At 36.0% G+C, this 14,558-nt stretch overlaps 1 protein-coding gene across 3 annotated transcripts in view; it reads right to left on the bottom strand.

Annotated features, from left to right (window-relative positions):
- Window positions 1-6,359: 6,359 nt before the first annotated feature.
- COPB1 (COPI coat complex subunit beta 1) overlaps window positions 6,360-14,558 on the bottom strand; it is a 32,793-nt gene continuing 24,594 nt past the window's right edge. For all 3 annotated transcript variants that reach the window (XM_033121283.1, XM_033121284.1, XM_033121285.1), the window contains exons 17-22: window positions 13,005-13,149; window positions 11,870-11,989; window positions 9,112-9,257; window positions 8,403-8,492; window positions 7,231-7,386; window positions 6,360-6,749 (exon numbers count right to left, since the gene is read on the bottom strand). In XM_033121283.1, the coding sequence (XP_032977174.1) occupies window positions 6,690-6,749; window positions 7,231-7,386; window positions 8,403-8,492; window positions 9,112-9,257; window positions 11,870-11,989; window positions 13,005-13,149 (717 nt within the window). In that variant the 3' untranslated portion in view covers window positions 6,360-6,689. The remainder of the gene's footprint in view (window positions 6,750-7,230; window positions 7,387-8,402; window positions 8,493-9,111; window positions 9,258-11,869; window positions 11,990-13,004; window positions 13,150-14,558) is intronic.

Here is a 14,558-nt window from a genome sequence, read left to right as displayed (position 1 = left end):
CCAGTTTTTCTATGTTCTCACAGCAGCTGGTACATTTTTCTATTATAAGACTTATTAAACAGTACTCTGATTAGGTGTTTATGTCCTTAAAATACTCACCAAACTGCATTTCACCCTTAGTAACTTCAGGGGTAGCACAGCACTACATAAACAGCAGTCAGAACCCAAGTATCCTAGAAAGTCCCATCTTGTGCCTTAGGTTAGGGAATAAGGAAACGGCTTAATTACAGGCTGACTGCCCCAAACCAGGGCACACTCCTCCATGCCTTTTCCGGAAGTGATGACACTGAAGGCGTAAGCCAGGGATTGCCCGAACTTGGATTAACTCTTTCATTACCAAGGTTTACTTTCATGAAATAATAGTGCCTATGAGTATATGATCTGTATAAATTACATAAGAATATTTGAATTTCCTATTTCAACAGACACCTAGGACACTGGCGGAGCACCTAGAAATCAAGTTGTCCCTTGCTGCCACCATAATAACACATTTAATTCAATTTGATGAACAAGGAACAATTTACTAGCAGAAAATATATGTATGCAATATAAAACTACCAGGAGTGCCATGTGGCCACAAAGACAAGCTGTTAGACCAAGAACAAACAGCTGGCCAAATAGTCCCATAATGCTTATTACTTGTAAAATTTGGGAGCAGGTATCAATGTGTCAAAAACATGTATGGAGAAGAAACATAAAATTGACAAATTCTTGCTTACCAACTTTTTTTAGACCTGGGAAAAAGACCACCATTATTTGATTTGAGCTGTGAGAACATACTGGTCTAGCTTGTGGAATCTGTGTCCTGGCAGATACTGGGTTTCCTCAAAAATAAGACCTAGCCAGACCATCAGCTCTAATGCGTCTTTTGGAGCAAAAATTAATGTAAGACCCAGTCTTATATTACATTATATTATACCCCATCTTATATAAGACCCGGTATTATATTATATTATATTACATTATATCATATCATATTATATAAGACCCGGTCTTACATTAAAATAAGACCGGGTCTTATATTAATTTTTGCTCCAAAAGACGCTTTAGAGCTGATGGTCTGGGTAGGTCTTATTTTCGGGGAAACACGGTAGTTTGAAAACCACACTTTTAACCGTCATACCTTTCTTCAAAGCATAAGTCATACCTTTACTTGAAGCACAGGGTCATTTAAAAAAGCGTGACCTGAAACAACTTTGTAGAAAGAGAAAATTTTGATTATGATTAAATTCACTTTTTATTGTTGTTGGGCTTTTATAAATGGTTTGCGTAGCTTAGTAAAGTTCCGTAATTTTCCCAGACGCCTTGAGCCAGCTAGGCATTGTCGCCCTGACCTGGGAAGTCCTATGCAGTAAGACCCGGTCCCCTCCCTGTTATGAGAGAATGCAGTGCTTATTTATAAGGAGATGCCAGCTCTCTGGGTGGGCCTAGAAGCCGAGGTTTCAGTCACTTAGAAGCCCAAGAGATCAAGGTCACAGACCTAAAAAATCACAGGAGCTGGAATCAGGGATTCTGAGCACTGAAATATCTTAGCCACACCCAGTGACCCGGGGGGGTAGACAGCATTTATTTTCAAGATGTACTAGTGCTATAATGGTATATTTTGATTTTTTTATTCACTTGGAGAGACAGATAGTTATTACCTATAACATATCCAGATTCATCTTAATATGAGACATTCTTCCAGAGTGGGGCCTTTTTTCCCACCTAGTATTTCACAGGCACATGTCCACAGTGTAATTTAATCCACACCCTGTTATCTTTATAGCTACATGCTTTATTCATTTGGCCACTCAGTATTTACTCTAAGCATCTACTATTTACTGGGTACTCTGGTACACACTGTATATACTTAATACCATTTGTCACCAATACTCATTTTGGGATGTCTTGTTTTCAATTTTCATTATTAAAATCTTTGCTCTTATTTTTTATTTATTTTTTTTAGGTATTACCAGGCAATAGTCTAAGCAGATCAAGGAACTGTTTAGCTACTGTCGTATGTAGTCAAGATTAAAGCATAGGCTTTAAATCTAGAATTACAGATGAAAGTTAAGGTTAGACCACTGCAGTAGGCCAGGATAAAAATGACAAGAGTGTAAACTAAGGCATTTGCAGCAGGAGTGAGAAAAAATATGAGAAAACTACTGAGGAAGGAAGAACATGGGACTGGTATCTGAAGAGGGGTGAGAGTAGAGTTAAGGGTGGCTACTGGGTTTCTAGCGTAAGTGACCAGAGAACACAGCAGAGGAACAGGTTTGAGGGGCAAGAGAAGTTCTGTTTCATGATGACTTTTGTGGTGTCTGTGGGTAATATCCAGGTAGAGATACTCCAGTTGATTATAAAGTTTGTTGAAGAGGTAGCTGTAAAAACACAAAGCTTTTTAGTATGAATTTCTTAAGCCAGAAACCCCAAACGTCCGTTTACTGAATTATTTCATTTTATAGACAAGGAGATAGGCCCAGAAAGATACACCTATTTTCAGAAAGCTAGAGAATTGAGATGAGATTTCAGAAAACTCATTCAGGGCTTTTTCAGCCCACCACGTTGCATTCCATTTTTATCTCTTGTTGGTTTTACAATTATTCAAAAATACATAGGGTAGTTTTCTCAGAATCTCAGTTATATACTGAACCCCAGATAAAAGGCATAAATACCACTTGCACTCTTTCATTACTGCAGAACTGACTTATGAAAGAGGTACTGTCATGCTAGATAGAGAAAATAAAGAGAAAGTGGCCTGATTACTGGAAGTGACTTTTGATCAGAGTAACTCTAAATATCACATTGTTACTATAACCTGGCTGTACATATTTCTGTCATGTGATTGTCATTCTGAAAGCAAACAAAACCAGTATGTTCATCACAGACCATCTATCACTTGAGGTATATGGGTTGTGACAGTTACATTTAGCTGTGATAACAACAGCTGATAAGCAAAAGTGTCAAGAGCTACTTAAAAAAATTGACATGACACCATTACAAAGTTGCGGGCCAATGATACCTCAAATAAAGAATTCCTTGAGAAATGAAGTACAATTCTTGAGAAATTCAAGTATAAAATTAGGATCTAAATTCTGAGGGCAGTATGAAGATAATGAGAATTGGTTTCTGTCTTCTCTGCAGTGTAAGGAGGGAAGGTGAATGGGGAAAAAATGGAATGAGTACTTACTGATAAACATCTACTACCATGTTTCCCCCAAAATAAGACCTAGTTGGATAATCAGCTCTAATGTGTCTTTTGAAGCAAAAATTAATATAAGACCTGGTATTATATTATATATTATATATATTATAAAGACCCGGTCTTATATAAGACCTGGTATTATATATTATATTGTTATATTATATTATATTGTATTATATTATATATGTTATATAAGACCGGATCTTATTAATTTTTGCTCCAAAAGACGTATTAGGGCTGATTGTCCGGCTAGGCCTTATTGTCGAGGAAACAGGGTAAGTACCTAATATTCATAATACATTCATTGTATCATTTCATCCCTCACATCAACTTTGTGCAGTGGACATTATAAGTACCTTAGAAATGTGGAAACAGAGGCACAAAGAGAGTAGGCAGTGATGGCAATGTGTGACTAGCTGCAAGGGCTGCCAGGCATCCTGGCTTTGTATCTGGGGTTCAACTCTATCAAGCCTTAATTAATAAGTAACTTACTCTCTGTACATACTTACACACTTTATATACTTTTTGTTTTGCTTATCAATACTCATTTTGGGGTGTCTGTAATCATCTGTGATATTAAAACTGTAATCATCATCTGAAAATGATGTAATCCTTTGCCTCACAGGATTATATGTGGCATGGCAAAAGCACTCAGTATTATGCTTGCCCCATGTACGTGTTCAATAAATCAGCTATTTGCCATTGTCTAAGACCACACAGCAAGTAAGTGGCAGATAGGACTCCACGCTCTGTTGATTCTAAACTGAATTTCTGCACTATACCTAGTTACCTCTGGAGGCCTGAGATCCTGGGGGTGCAGAGTAGAGCTCAGGGAGGGGAACAGATGAGACTGATGTAGTAAGAATTCGGGAGAGGGCAGTAAGGCAGAAAGCTGATACACCTGACCCTACTTTGAGGCTAGCATTCAGAACTGTTAAGACAAAAGACAGAACTATGATTTTAAATTGAATCTTGACTTAAGGGGAAGGCTATAAATTATTAGCTAAGAACATTTACCAGTGTGGGGAAAAAAGTCATTAGGAAAACTGCTTACCTTACCCAATATAGAGCACAGGTATTTCACATCTGATGTTATTTGAGCTTCTAAAAATATTTTTATTCTCTTGCCTTTTTAGATACCCTGAGTCCTTTTGTCTCCTATATGATTTATAAATCACATAGAAGTTTCTTATAGCTAGCATAATATCACTAAAATCAACCTCCTTGCTAATAAAAAATTACCTGTTTTTTCTTCTTACAAAAACTTGAAACTCCAATCACTTCTAATCCCAAAATAAAAGTAACTGCTCCCTCTAGTGTCAGACAGCAAAACTTAAGGGCCATTTAATTCTCTTCTAAGATTTACAGGTTAATTCATTCAATACTTTATATATTATGCCCTCACTTGGTGTCAGATACTGTTTATTCTCTTATAGACATCATGGCCCTAATTATATGATATAGTCTAATGTGAGCAGCTACAAACTTTAATGTATATTATATCCTAATTAAGAGAGCACAGTGTAAATGGCTTCTCTAAACAGTTCTGCTATCCAATTCAGTTTACATTTATTAAATGCACAAAGCTAATAAAATGCTAATGAAGTAAACAGCTTAATGTAGTATAGATATCTGACAACTGTGTTCATCTCTTTTTTGTTGTTGTTCTCCTTATTTATTAATTTAAGAAAATGGCCATGTGAGCCAATTCAATTTCAACAAAAATGGCCTGAATAGGTCAGGCAGGCAATATTCTGCGAGTTATCAACAGAGATACATTCTAGGACATACATTCTAGGCATAATTCCTTGTGATTTTAAATGCAATACTGGTTGATTATGAATACGAAACCGAAATCTTTAACATGTTAAGTTTCTTTTCTTGTCCTGTATATTGTCAATCAGTATTGTATGAAAAAAGGATTCCCTGGTCAAGTATGATTAACATAGGATGGGTTAAAGCCAACTAATCTGCTTTCTTGACTGAAGGACCTCTCAGAATTTTTAGTGTGCTCATATGCACGGTGAATCCCAAGTACAGGATGGTATGAAGCTTTTCCCAAACTTACTTGACTATGGAATCATTTTTCTCCCAGAATATCTAATGACATCAAAGAAGTTAATGTTCAATGGAACATACTTTGGGAAATGATCTAATCCAAACAAAGTTGTATCAGTTTCTTTGCTCTCATCACAAATCTGCAGCCCGACTCAATGCATCAAACTGACCCCTTAATGCATTCTTAGTTCCTTTCCCATTTGGTAGCCACTGACTTTGAGATATCAGTGCTCATAATCCTCTGGTTCTTCCTGATTTAAAAAGCAAGTGGCTTCAAAGTTTATGACATACAACGCATCACTCTCCTTCACAATTCAAACAAATCATTCCATTCTCACTAAAGTGCTGAAATAGGACTTGCTGCTTTCACTCTTTCACAGACAGACCTTATCTATGAATACTCATCCTGAATGTAGCCTGAAGCCTAACTGGAAGCAAAGTATAATAGTTCAATGTTTAGCCTTAGCTACTTCAATCATCCCCAAGGAAGGCAAGGGCCAAACGGATAGGCAATCACACTCTAGGGAACTGGGCTCAGGCACCTAGAAATCATACTGGGAGGTGATGGTGCCCAGCCTAGTGAAAGTGAGAAAAAGGGGAAGGGCAAGGCACAAGGCAACATGGGAACGGGACAGTTTTTTGAATCCTCTGGAGTTCAATCCTCCCAGTGCAGTTTCAGTAACTGGCTGGAACCAATTTAATTTCTAACAAACATAAAAGAATACCCAAAGCTAAACGTGAATGGAAAAAAATCTAGTTTGGGTTATCTATTTTTCATATTCAGAATAATTAGAACAGTATGTTTATTTCAGTAGGTTCACAAGCCTCTTTTAAACTGAAAATGGATCTGTCTTCTCAAGCTATTTGATCCTTTCTTCCTGGAGCACAATTCCAGAGAAAAACTCTTTAAAATACATACAGTAAGGCATTTTTAGAGATAGTAATGCCGAAATATTAAATAAGTGAAAATCAATCAAGTAAATCAAGGCCTTTCCATTTCACATCACTGGGTTTGTAAATTCTCTTAACAAAAAGTTCATATATTCACAACTCAAAGAGTAATTTAAATTTATAATAGAAACCTATAATCCAACTAAAAGAAATCCATTGCTACATAACTAGAATTGTGTAATTATACATTTATTTATAAAATAACAAAAGATTTAGGAATAGATCTATTTATTGTACTGTGAAAATGGTCTTGATACACGAGAGAAACATTATATACTTTGAGGACAGCATTCAAAACTGTTAAAAGACAAACTATAATTTTAAACACAATCTTGATTTAAGGGAAAGGCTATAAATTATTGGCTGGAATGCATTCAGCATGAACTCAGATTCTATATAACATAAAGCATGAAAGAGTACAAAAGATGTTGGAGTCCAATAAGCCCATACCTAAATTTTAACTGTAAAGCTGCAAGGACTTTTTTGTTTATTCTTATACACTAGTTTTCTTCTGAGACAAGTTGATTTTATCTCCAAGACTTAAGGCCATTCCCTGTAAATAAGAATGAAGATGTTTACAATTATTGAAACTATGTAAAACCAATAGGTTATTCTATCTTGAACACGCTCTCATTCAGTAATACCACATTCTACAACGAAACCAAGGATGTACAAAACAGATTCATCAAAACCTTACTTGGTTAAGCACTTTTAGTGCTAGGTTTACAAAGCAATTTCTAATGAACTCATTTCACAAACATCTCATGGGATTCAATCTGGTTTTAAGCAAATAATCCAGAATGAAAGACCCAAAAGGTGGGCCATTTTAATGAAGCAAAAGTTATATTCCTATTCAGAGAATACATCTCTCTCACCCTATCTATCTGTCTATCTATCTGTCTATCGGTCTATCTATCTATCTATCTCACAAAAACACTAGTGACAGGGGTAGGTACTACATACAGAAATAAAAAAGACAAATTCTTTCTCTTTTTGTTCAATTCAGAGATGGCTTCAAAAAGAGCAAGTGTTACCTGACTCTTTGCACGAATCCTTATGTGGCCAGTTACAGGGGCCTCTGGTCCCTGCTGAATAGGCTTCTCAATGCTGACATTTGCAAGTGCATCTTCTCCAAATATGGAACGAGCATAGAGGTTGGCCGCCATAAAGCCACAGTAACCAGAAAGTGCCTGGAAGAAATTTGTGATAAATTCAATACTTTACTAGAGAACTATATATATAAGAAAGACTGAAGAGCATAGATGAATTATCACTTAAAATAGTACTTTCATGTGGTGGTGGTGGTTACAAAACTGTAGTAATTTGTCAAAATTTATGGAATTACACATATCAACAGTGTAGATTTTACCATGTCTATATTATACCTCAATAAACCTGACTTTAAAGAAAACAGCACTTACCCAATTTGTATTTATACATTCTCTGTTTACTTATAGAGGTATGTGACTGCCTCCCACACCAGACCTTAAGCTCCATGAAGAGATTACTTTAATTTCATTCATTGTATATCTAGCAGCTCAAAGTACACTGGGCATATAATATTTGTTTGAATAGCTGTTGGGCTCAGTATTTGTTAAATAAACGAATATGAATTAAAACCTACTTGTCTGATAGTAGCCATTCTATCTATCTATCTATCTATTTATTGTACTGTGAAAATAGATCTATTCCTAAATCTTTTGTTATTTTATAAATAAATGTATAAATTAGCAGAAATTTTAAATGTACCATTAGCAGAAATTTTATAAAGAAAAATATTCCTTCGAGCCTCAGAGTCATTTTTTTTTTTCCTAGTCTTTTTTCAAACACAGCAGAAAAGCAGAGTATATCAACAATTCTGTATTTAGGCAGCTATATTCTGACCCACAATCAGAGCCAACAGAAGACATCATAGACATTTTCTAATAGAGTAGCACAAACTATTTTAGAATAAGCCTTTAGATAAAGGAGAGAAGACTGAACAGAAAAACTAATTTGACTATTGAGTTGGGTCACTGCACTAAGAACAAGTAGGCCAGTATATTCCAGCTGAGAGGTGTAAGCAGAGTCATACATTCTATGAAATAACTTTTTAGCTAGTCCAGAATGACTCTGCTTTTCTCATGCTGAGAAAATGAGAGGAAATACAAGAAAGCCAGGAACCCACCACACTGTCAGATTTAACAAGTTCTCAGTCAAATCTTACCTTCTCTGGAGTGAGGCATTTCATGTTGGTTGACTTTAATATGTGTTGCAAATAGTCATTCAAATCAATGATATTTGTGTTAACCGTCACCTGTACAGAGGGAGAAAAAAGTTAAGGAGATTATAATTCTTACAATGAGAAAGTTGTGAATTTCTTATTTTGGGGTTGAGAAACAATCACTCATGTGTCACATGAGACCCTCCTTCTAAGTATTTAGTGGGGAGGATGGGCAACAAAACAGTAAATGACATCTACAAAATCCAACGAACTGCAGGATGGTATCAGAACTTTCAGAAACAGACAACCTCATAGAAGATCAACATACTGAATATAAAACATCTCTAATAAAAATCAAGCCTCAAAGAAACAAAGTTCCTCACTTGGCCACTAACTTTGCAAAGCCTCTTTGGACACTGGATTTAATGATAAATTATTATTCATACATACTAGAAATGGAATGTTGTCTACAACGTCAATCAATCAATCAATCAATCAATCAGATTAATTATAGAACTGCTACTCTCACCAATTTACAACAGCAACTTACCAAACTACTTGCATAACTTCCAATTAAGGCTAATTTGCAAGAATAAATATTGAAAGACTTTTCTTTTCATATCTGACACTTTTTAGTGGGATTAATTTCATAGGAAAATCTAGCCAAGAAGAAACAAAGACAGGAGTTCAAGGAAACCTCCCAAGGACTAACTTTGTTTTCCCATTCAAACTCGGCCCACATTTGCCGGAATTCAGCGTCGGTGCACGTTGCAGGCTGGATATAGTCCATGATGTCAATGTGAATATCACTGAGGACCACACAATTTCTGTCACTCGCTGCTCCAGAGACATCATAAACTGCAATATACATACACAAAATAACCCCCAGTCACCAGAGGCAAATTTTAAATGAAAAAGTTTTAATATTTCCAAATAATAATCACGGTATTAGCAAATATTTATATAAAGCTTATTATTATATACTGCTCTATTCTAAATGCTTTACAAATATTATTTGTTTAATAATCCTGTTATATAATCCTACGTTATAGTATTATTACTTTCTGCCTTATAGGTGTGGAAGCAAAAACAAAGAAGGTAATTAAGTTGCTCGAGGTCACAGAACGAACTGGTGGGGGCCAGGATTCAAATGCTGGTGCTGTGTGTCAGGCACTCCAGAATACACAAATGGTAGCATTCCCCTAGCAGGTGCTTAACTAGTATTTCTGAATGAATACTGCTGAGCCATAGTACTTAATGGTACCAGATTGTATGCTTCTATGACAATCTCTTCCACAGCAGAAAGTGACCATCTGACTGGAGGCTTCCTTTCCTCCTTCTAGCCTCATTTTTTTGACATTCTCGCACCCTATCTACTTGCAGAGAAAACGGGGGTTATTACAGAACTGTACACTTGAAACCTATGTAATTTTACTAACCATTGTCACCCCAATTAATAAATAATAATTTTCAGCTCCACATCTAAAAATAAATGTATCTTTCTCTGAATCCACTCTCACTTCCTTAGCTTTTATATCAGAGACGTGCTGCCCCTTCTCTTCCAGGTGAAATACTTCCTGCCATCTGTGATCTCTGCTTTGGTTCAAGATCTCTCCTCATCAGTCACTACCTCTTTCCTTCTTATGTCCTTACCTTTGTATTCTCTACTGACTTTCTTCCCTTATAATCAGCCTATAAATATACTCAAGGCTCTCATCTTAAAAACCAAAATTCCCTTCATCCTCGAATTCTATTCTGGCTACTGCCTTCTTCCATTCTTATCAAAACCAAGGTCCTACGCTCAGAATAGTCTACAATCACTATCTTTATTTCTCCATCTCCTATTGAGTCTTCAGTTTATCACCATTGCCCAAGACACACATGAGGAATGTTTTAGTACAACAAATCACCAAATCCAAAGGACCCTTCTTTTAGAATTCATGTTACTTGATCTTTTGCAGCTTTAGGTACTTCTTGAAGAATTTTCCTTATGTCTCTCACCATACTTTAGGTTCCTTTGTAGGCTTCTTCTCTGACCAGGCTTTTCATATTGCAGTTCTCTTGGATTTGGTTTTCAAATCTCACCTCTTCTCATTTTTTATGCCCCACTGGGTGATTTCTTCCATTTTTAAGGCTTTTACACAAATATTTATCTGTAATTTAGACCTCCTGTTCAAGTTCCAGACTCCTATCAACCTGCCCTTAGATATCTTCAGACATTTTATTATTTAAAGCCTACTCAAGACTTAACTTATCCTCCCTCTCAAATCTGTTCTTCTCTCCTATATTCCATTTTGGTAACTGATATAAACATCAACTCAATAAACCCAAGCAAGAAATCTGAGCATTACTCTAGCCACTTCCTCTTCAATCAGAAACCATGTCCTGGACAGTCTATCTCCTTAATATCTATTCTATTTAGTCCTCTCCATCCTAAGCACTACTGTGTTGGCTCAAGCTCCATTCTCTCTCACCTGTGCTACTGCAATAGTCTACTAGTTAATCTTCCTGCCTCTTCCAATCAGTCTTCTATAATGCGGTCACACAAATATTCAATCATGTACCTCACTCACTTATAATTCCTCAATGGCTTCCCTTTTTATACAGGGTAAAGTACAAAATCCTTAGCCTGACAAGTAAAATATAGCTCCTTGTAACTTTCTTCACCTCTTTTTCTCTACCACCACCACCCTCTAGCCCACTATAAACTCCAGGTATATCAAACTACCTGCCTTTGTTCCAGCTGAATCCCGATCTGTAGAACACTTACTGATCTTTCAAAACCCTCCCTGAGCAATACCTCCTCCTCAAAGCCTTTCCTAACCTTTCCCACCAGCTTTGAGAGAACTGACCTCATCTCTTCATAGACTCCCACAGGTTTCTTTCTCAACACTTACCATTGTGTATTGCACACATATTTTCATATCTGTTTTCCTTTACTAGATTATAAACTATCCGAAGACAGAGATCTTTTGTTCCTCGCCATGGTAGACCCCATCCCTACCACAGAAACTGCTAAAAAAATGTTTATTGACTGAAAGACTCTGTGTGAGCTAGTCCCTAAATTGCCTGGCAACAAATGCCTATGCAAAGTTTTAGACTTTAGTTCAAATGCTATCTTTTGATAACATACTCTCGTCTTTTATAAAGCCTTCCATACTGTTAGCATTTTCCCCATCATGATCCCAAAGCACGCAGTATATAAACTAGTCCATATCACATTGTGTCATATTTATATACTTATTTATCTCCTCCTTCTGCTTGACAGTTTCTTGAGGACAGTGACTCCATTTGGTTCACTTCCGTACATCCAGAACATAGTGCAACGCTTAGTATCTCAGCAGGTGCTTCATAAATGAACGTATGAATGGATTCAGGTCCTGTCCTCAAGAAATGTCACATAGCTACTCATCACAGAAATTCTTTAATAAAAATATTCAAACATCACATGCTGTAAAATAGCTCCTTACCTATGTTACCAAATATTATTCCATTTTCTGTTGATGCTACTTTGACATTAGCTTTAATGTTTGCAAAATCATGAGGAGCAAGAGTCAAAGGAGATGGCTTTTCTACAAGTTTCAGATCCCCTGAAAAAAATATTTAGACATGGTTAAAAATACATGTATATGAACCTCTCAAATTATAAAACCTTAAAATGTATGCAGCTTAACAGTTTCTAGCAAAGGAAGGAATAAGAGAAGGGTTATGAGGACAAAATGAAGAAATATTATGGGGACAAAACAAAGAAATCATTTAACACCTTATTATTCAAATCAATCTGCACATTTTCCTTTAAGAGGTAATAGGCTTCTCAGAAAAACTCTGTATTTAATTCGTGTGTGCGTGGGGGAGGGTACTTTGGGCACAGCATTTTATTTCAATGAATGAATACAAACTTCTCAAAAAGCTAAAATCATAAACTATATCCTCCATTACAAAGAAAGATAAAACAATCTACAGAAAGACTTCTTAGAAACAAAGTTCTTTATATAGGCAGCAAGCTATGCTGAGGGCAGAAGAATGTTTTCCCTTGATATCTTAATTAAAGTCCTTGAACTCTTGCTTAAGCCATTTGGAATTTCCTAGGGGCACTGTGCTGTGTACAATTTGTATTTCCCAACTTCAAAGCCAGATGTAGAAGTGATCAGTCTGATTCATGTGTCTTACTAAGAAAAAAGAAAGACATCTCACATTGTTAAATATGATAATGATATATTACTCTGGCTACATGCGGTATGTATCGATAATGGACTCAGAAAATACCTAATTCTGTATTAAGGCAATTAAAAATTTAATCAAGTGAGCTAATTGATAAATCTGTAACTTAAACAACTCTTACTTATATCTAGAAAAACTGACATTTGCGATTGAACTCGGTGAATAAAACCTATCTGGATGTACCAAAAGCATAAACATAAGAAAGTCAGTATCACAGAAGCTTAGAAAACTGGAGTTGAAGGCTTGGTATTAAACGTAAAACTAAGCTTTGACTCAAAATGTCACAAAGGGCTCAAGAGAATTCTCATACTAAAACTTGTATACTTCTCTTAATAATCTGTTGTAAAGGTTTACCATAAATATCTTTAAGGTAAATTTCCTCACCCAGAGTAGCTAACTCTAATGTGCAGTTCTGCAAAGTATCACTGGTTTGGTTCACAACAAGTACATCCAGGACGATGTCGTACTGGTTGACATGAACATAAGCTTCTGCATATACAGGATCTGAGAAACCTGTCAACTGGGTGACCTATGAAACAAAAATAAAGAGATAATCAAATGACTGAGACAATTTAGCCAAACATGCGAGTATATTAGCCAAATGACTAAGTCTTTTAGATAATTAACAGATGTGCTTAGATTAGACAAGTCATTTTGAAACAGGTGTAATAAAATTGTTTGTAATGCAGAAACGGTAATTAAAACTGAGACATTAGAAATAACAGGTTCTGGAGTTTATATCTCAAGAAAATAGTAGAAAGACATGAAATATGTCTAGCAAATACATTAAACATTATCCCAATTTAGGAACTGAATAGATTTGGATACATTTCAGTTAAATCCCTCAGCATCTAAACTCACTAGTTGTTCTCCAAAACTCAAGAATCCGGTAAAATTCAGATTACGTGGCAGTCCCTGCTACCCAAGCTCAGGAACTAAATAGCAAAAATGCTTGTAATTACAAAATGAAATTTTAAATGTTTCCCCCAAAAAATTTCAAAGCACCCAAAACATAGCACTTTTAAAACATAATATTCTTACCAAAAACACAGACAACAAAATAAGAAATACATAATTAGACTATATTATAATTAAAACCTTTGTGCATCAAAAAACACTGTTAATAGAGACAAAGGCAACCCACAGAATGGGAGAAAAATAGTTGCAAATCATATGTGTGATAAGGGGCTTGTATCCAGAATATACATGAAGAACTCCTATAACTCAAAGCAAAAACACAAGATTAAAAAATGAACAAAGGATGGGGCAGCCACATGGCTCAGTTGGTTGAAGTGCATGCTCTCCACTACAAGGTTGCTGGTTCGACTCCCGCAAGGGATGGTGGGCTGTGCCCCCGGCAACTAATATTGAACGGCAACTGGACCTGGAGCTGAGCTGTGCCCTCCACAACTAAGACTGAAAGGACAACAACTTGACTTGGAGCTGATTGGTCCTGGGAAACACACACTGTTCCCCAATAAAGTCCTATTCCCCCCCTTCCTCAATAAAATCTTAAAAAAAAAAAGACAAATACTGTATGATTCCACTAATATAAGGTACCTGGAACAGTCAAATTCATAGAGATAGAAAGTAGAATGGTGGTTGCCATGAGATGAGGGAAAGGGGAATGGGAAATTATTATTTAATGGGTACAGAGTTTCAGTTTTGCAAGATGGAAAGAGTTCTGCGGATGGATGGTGATGATGGCTCTACAATAATATGAATATACTTAATACCACCGCACTGTACACTTAAAAATAGTTAAGAGGGTAAATTTGATGTTATGTATATTTTACCAAATTTTAAAAAATAAAATTTTAAAAATCTGTAACTGAAATATTGTTGAAATCAATTCCCAATTTGAAAGGAGATAAAGTGTTTTGGTTTGAATTTTGCTACTAATCTTATTTATCTTGGACAAAAATAGCAGTTTGAGAC

The sequence above is a fragment of the Rhinolophus ferrumequinum genome, chromosome 11 (genome assembly GCF_004115265.2).
Source record: "Rhinolophus ferrumequinum isolate MPI-CBG mRhiFer1 chromosome 11, mRhiFer1_v1.p, whole genome shotgun sequence".
Taxonomy (NCBI): domain Eukaryota; kingdom Metazoa; phylum Chordata; class Mammalia; order Chiroptera; family Rhinolophidae; genus Rhinolophus; species Rhinolophus ferrumequinum.
Note: the sequence above shows the minus strand (reverse complement) of the source record. Positions and strands in the feature narration are given on the sequence as shown.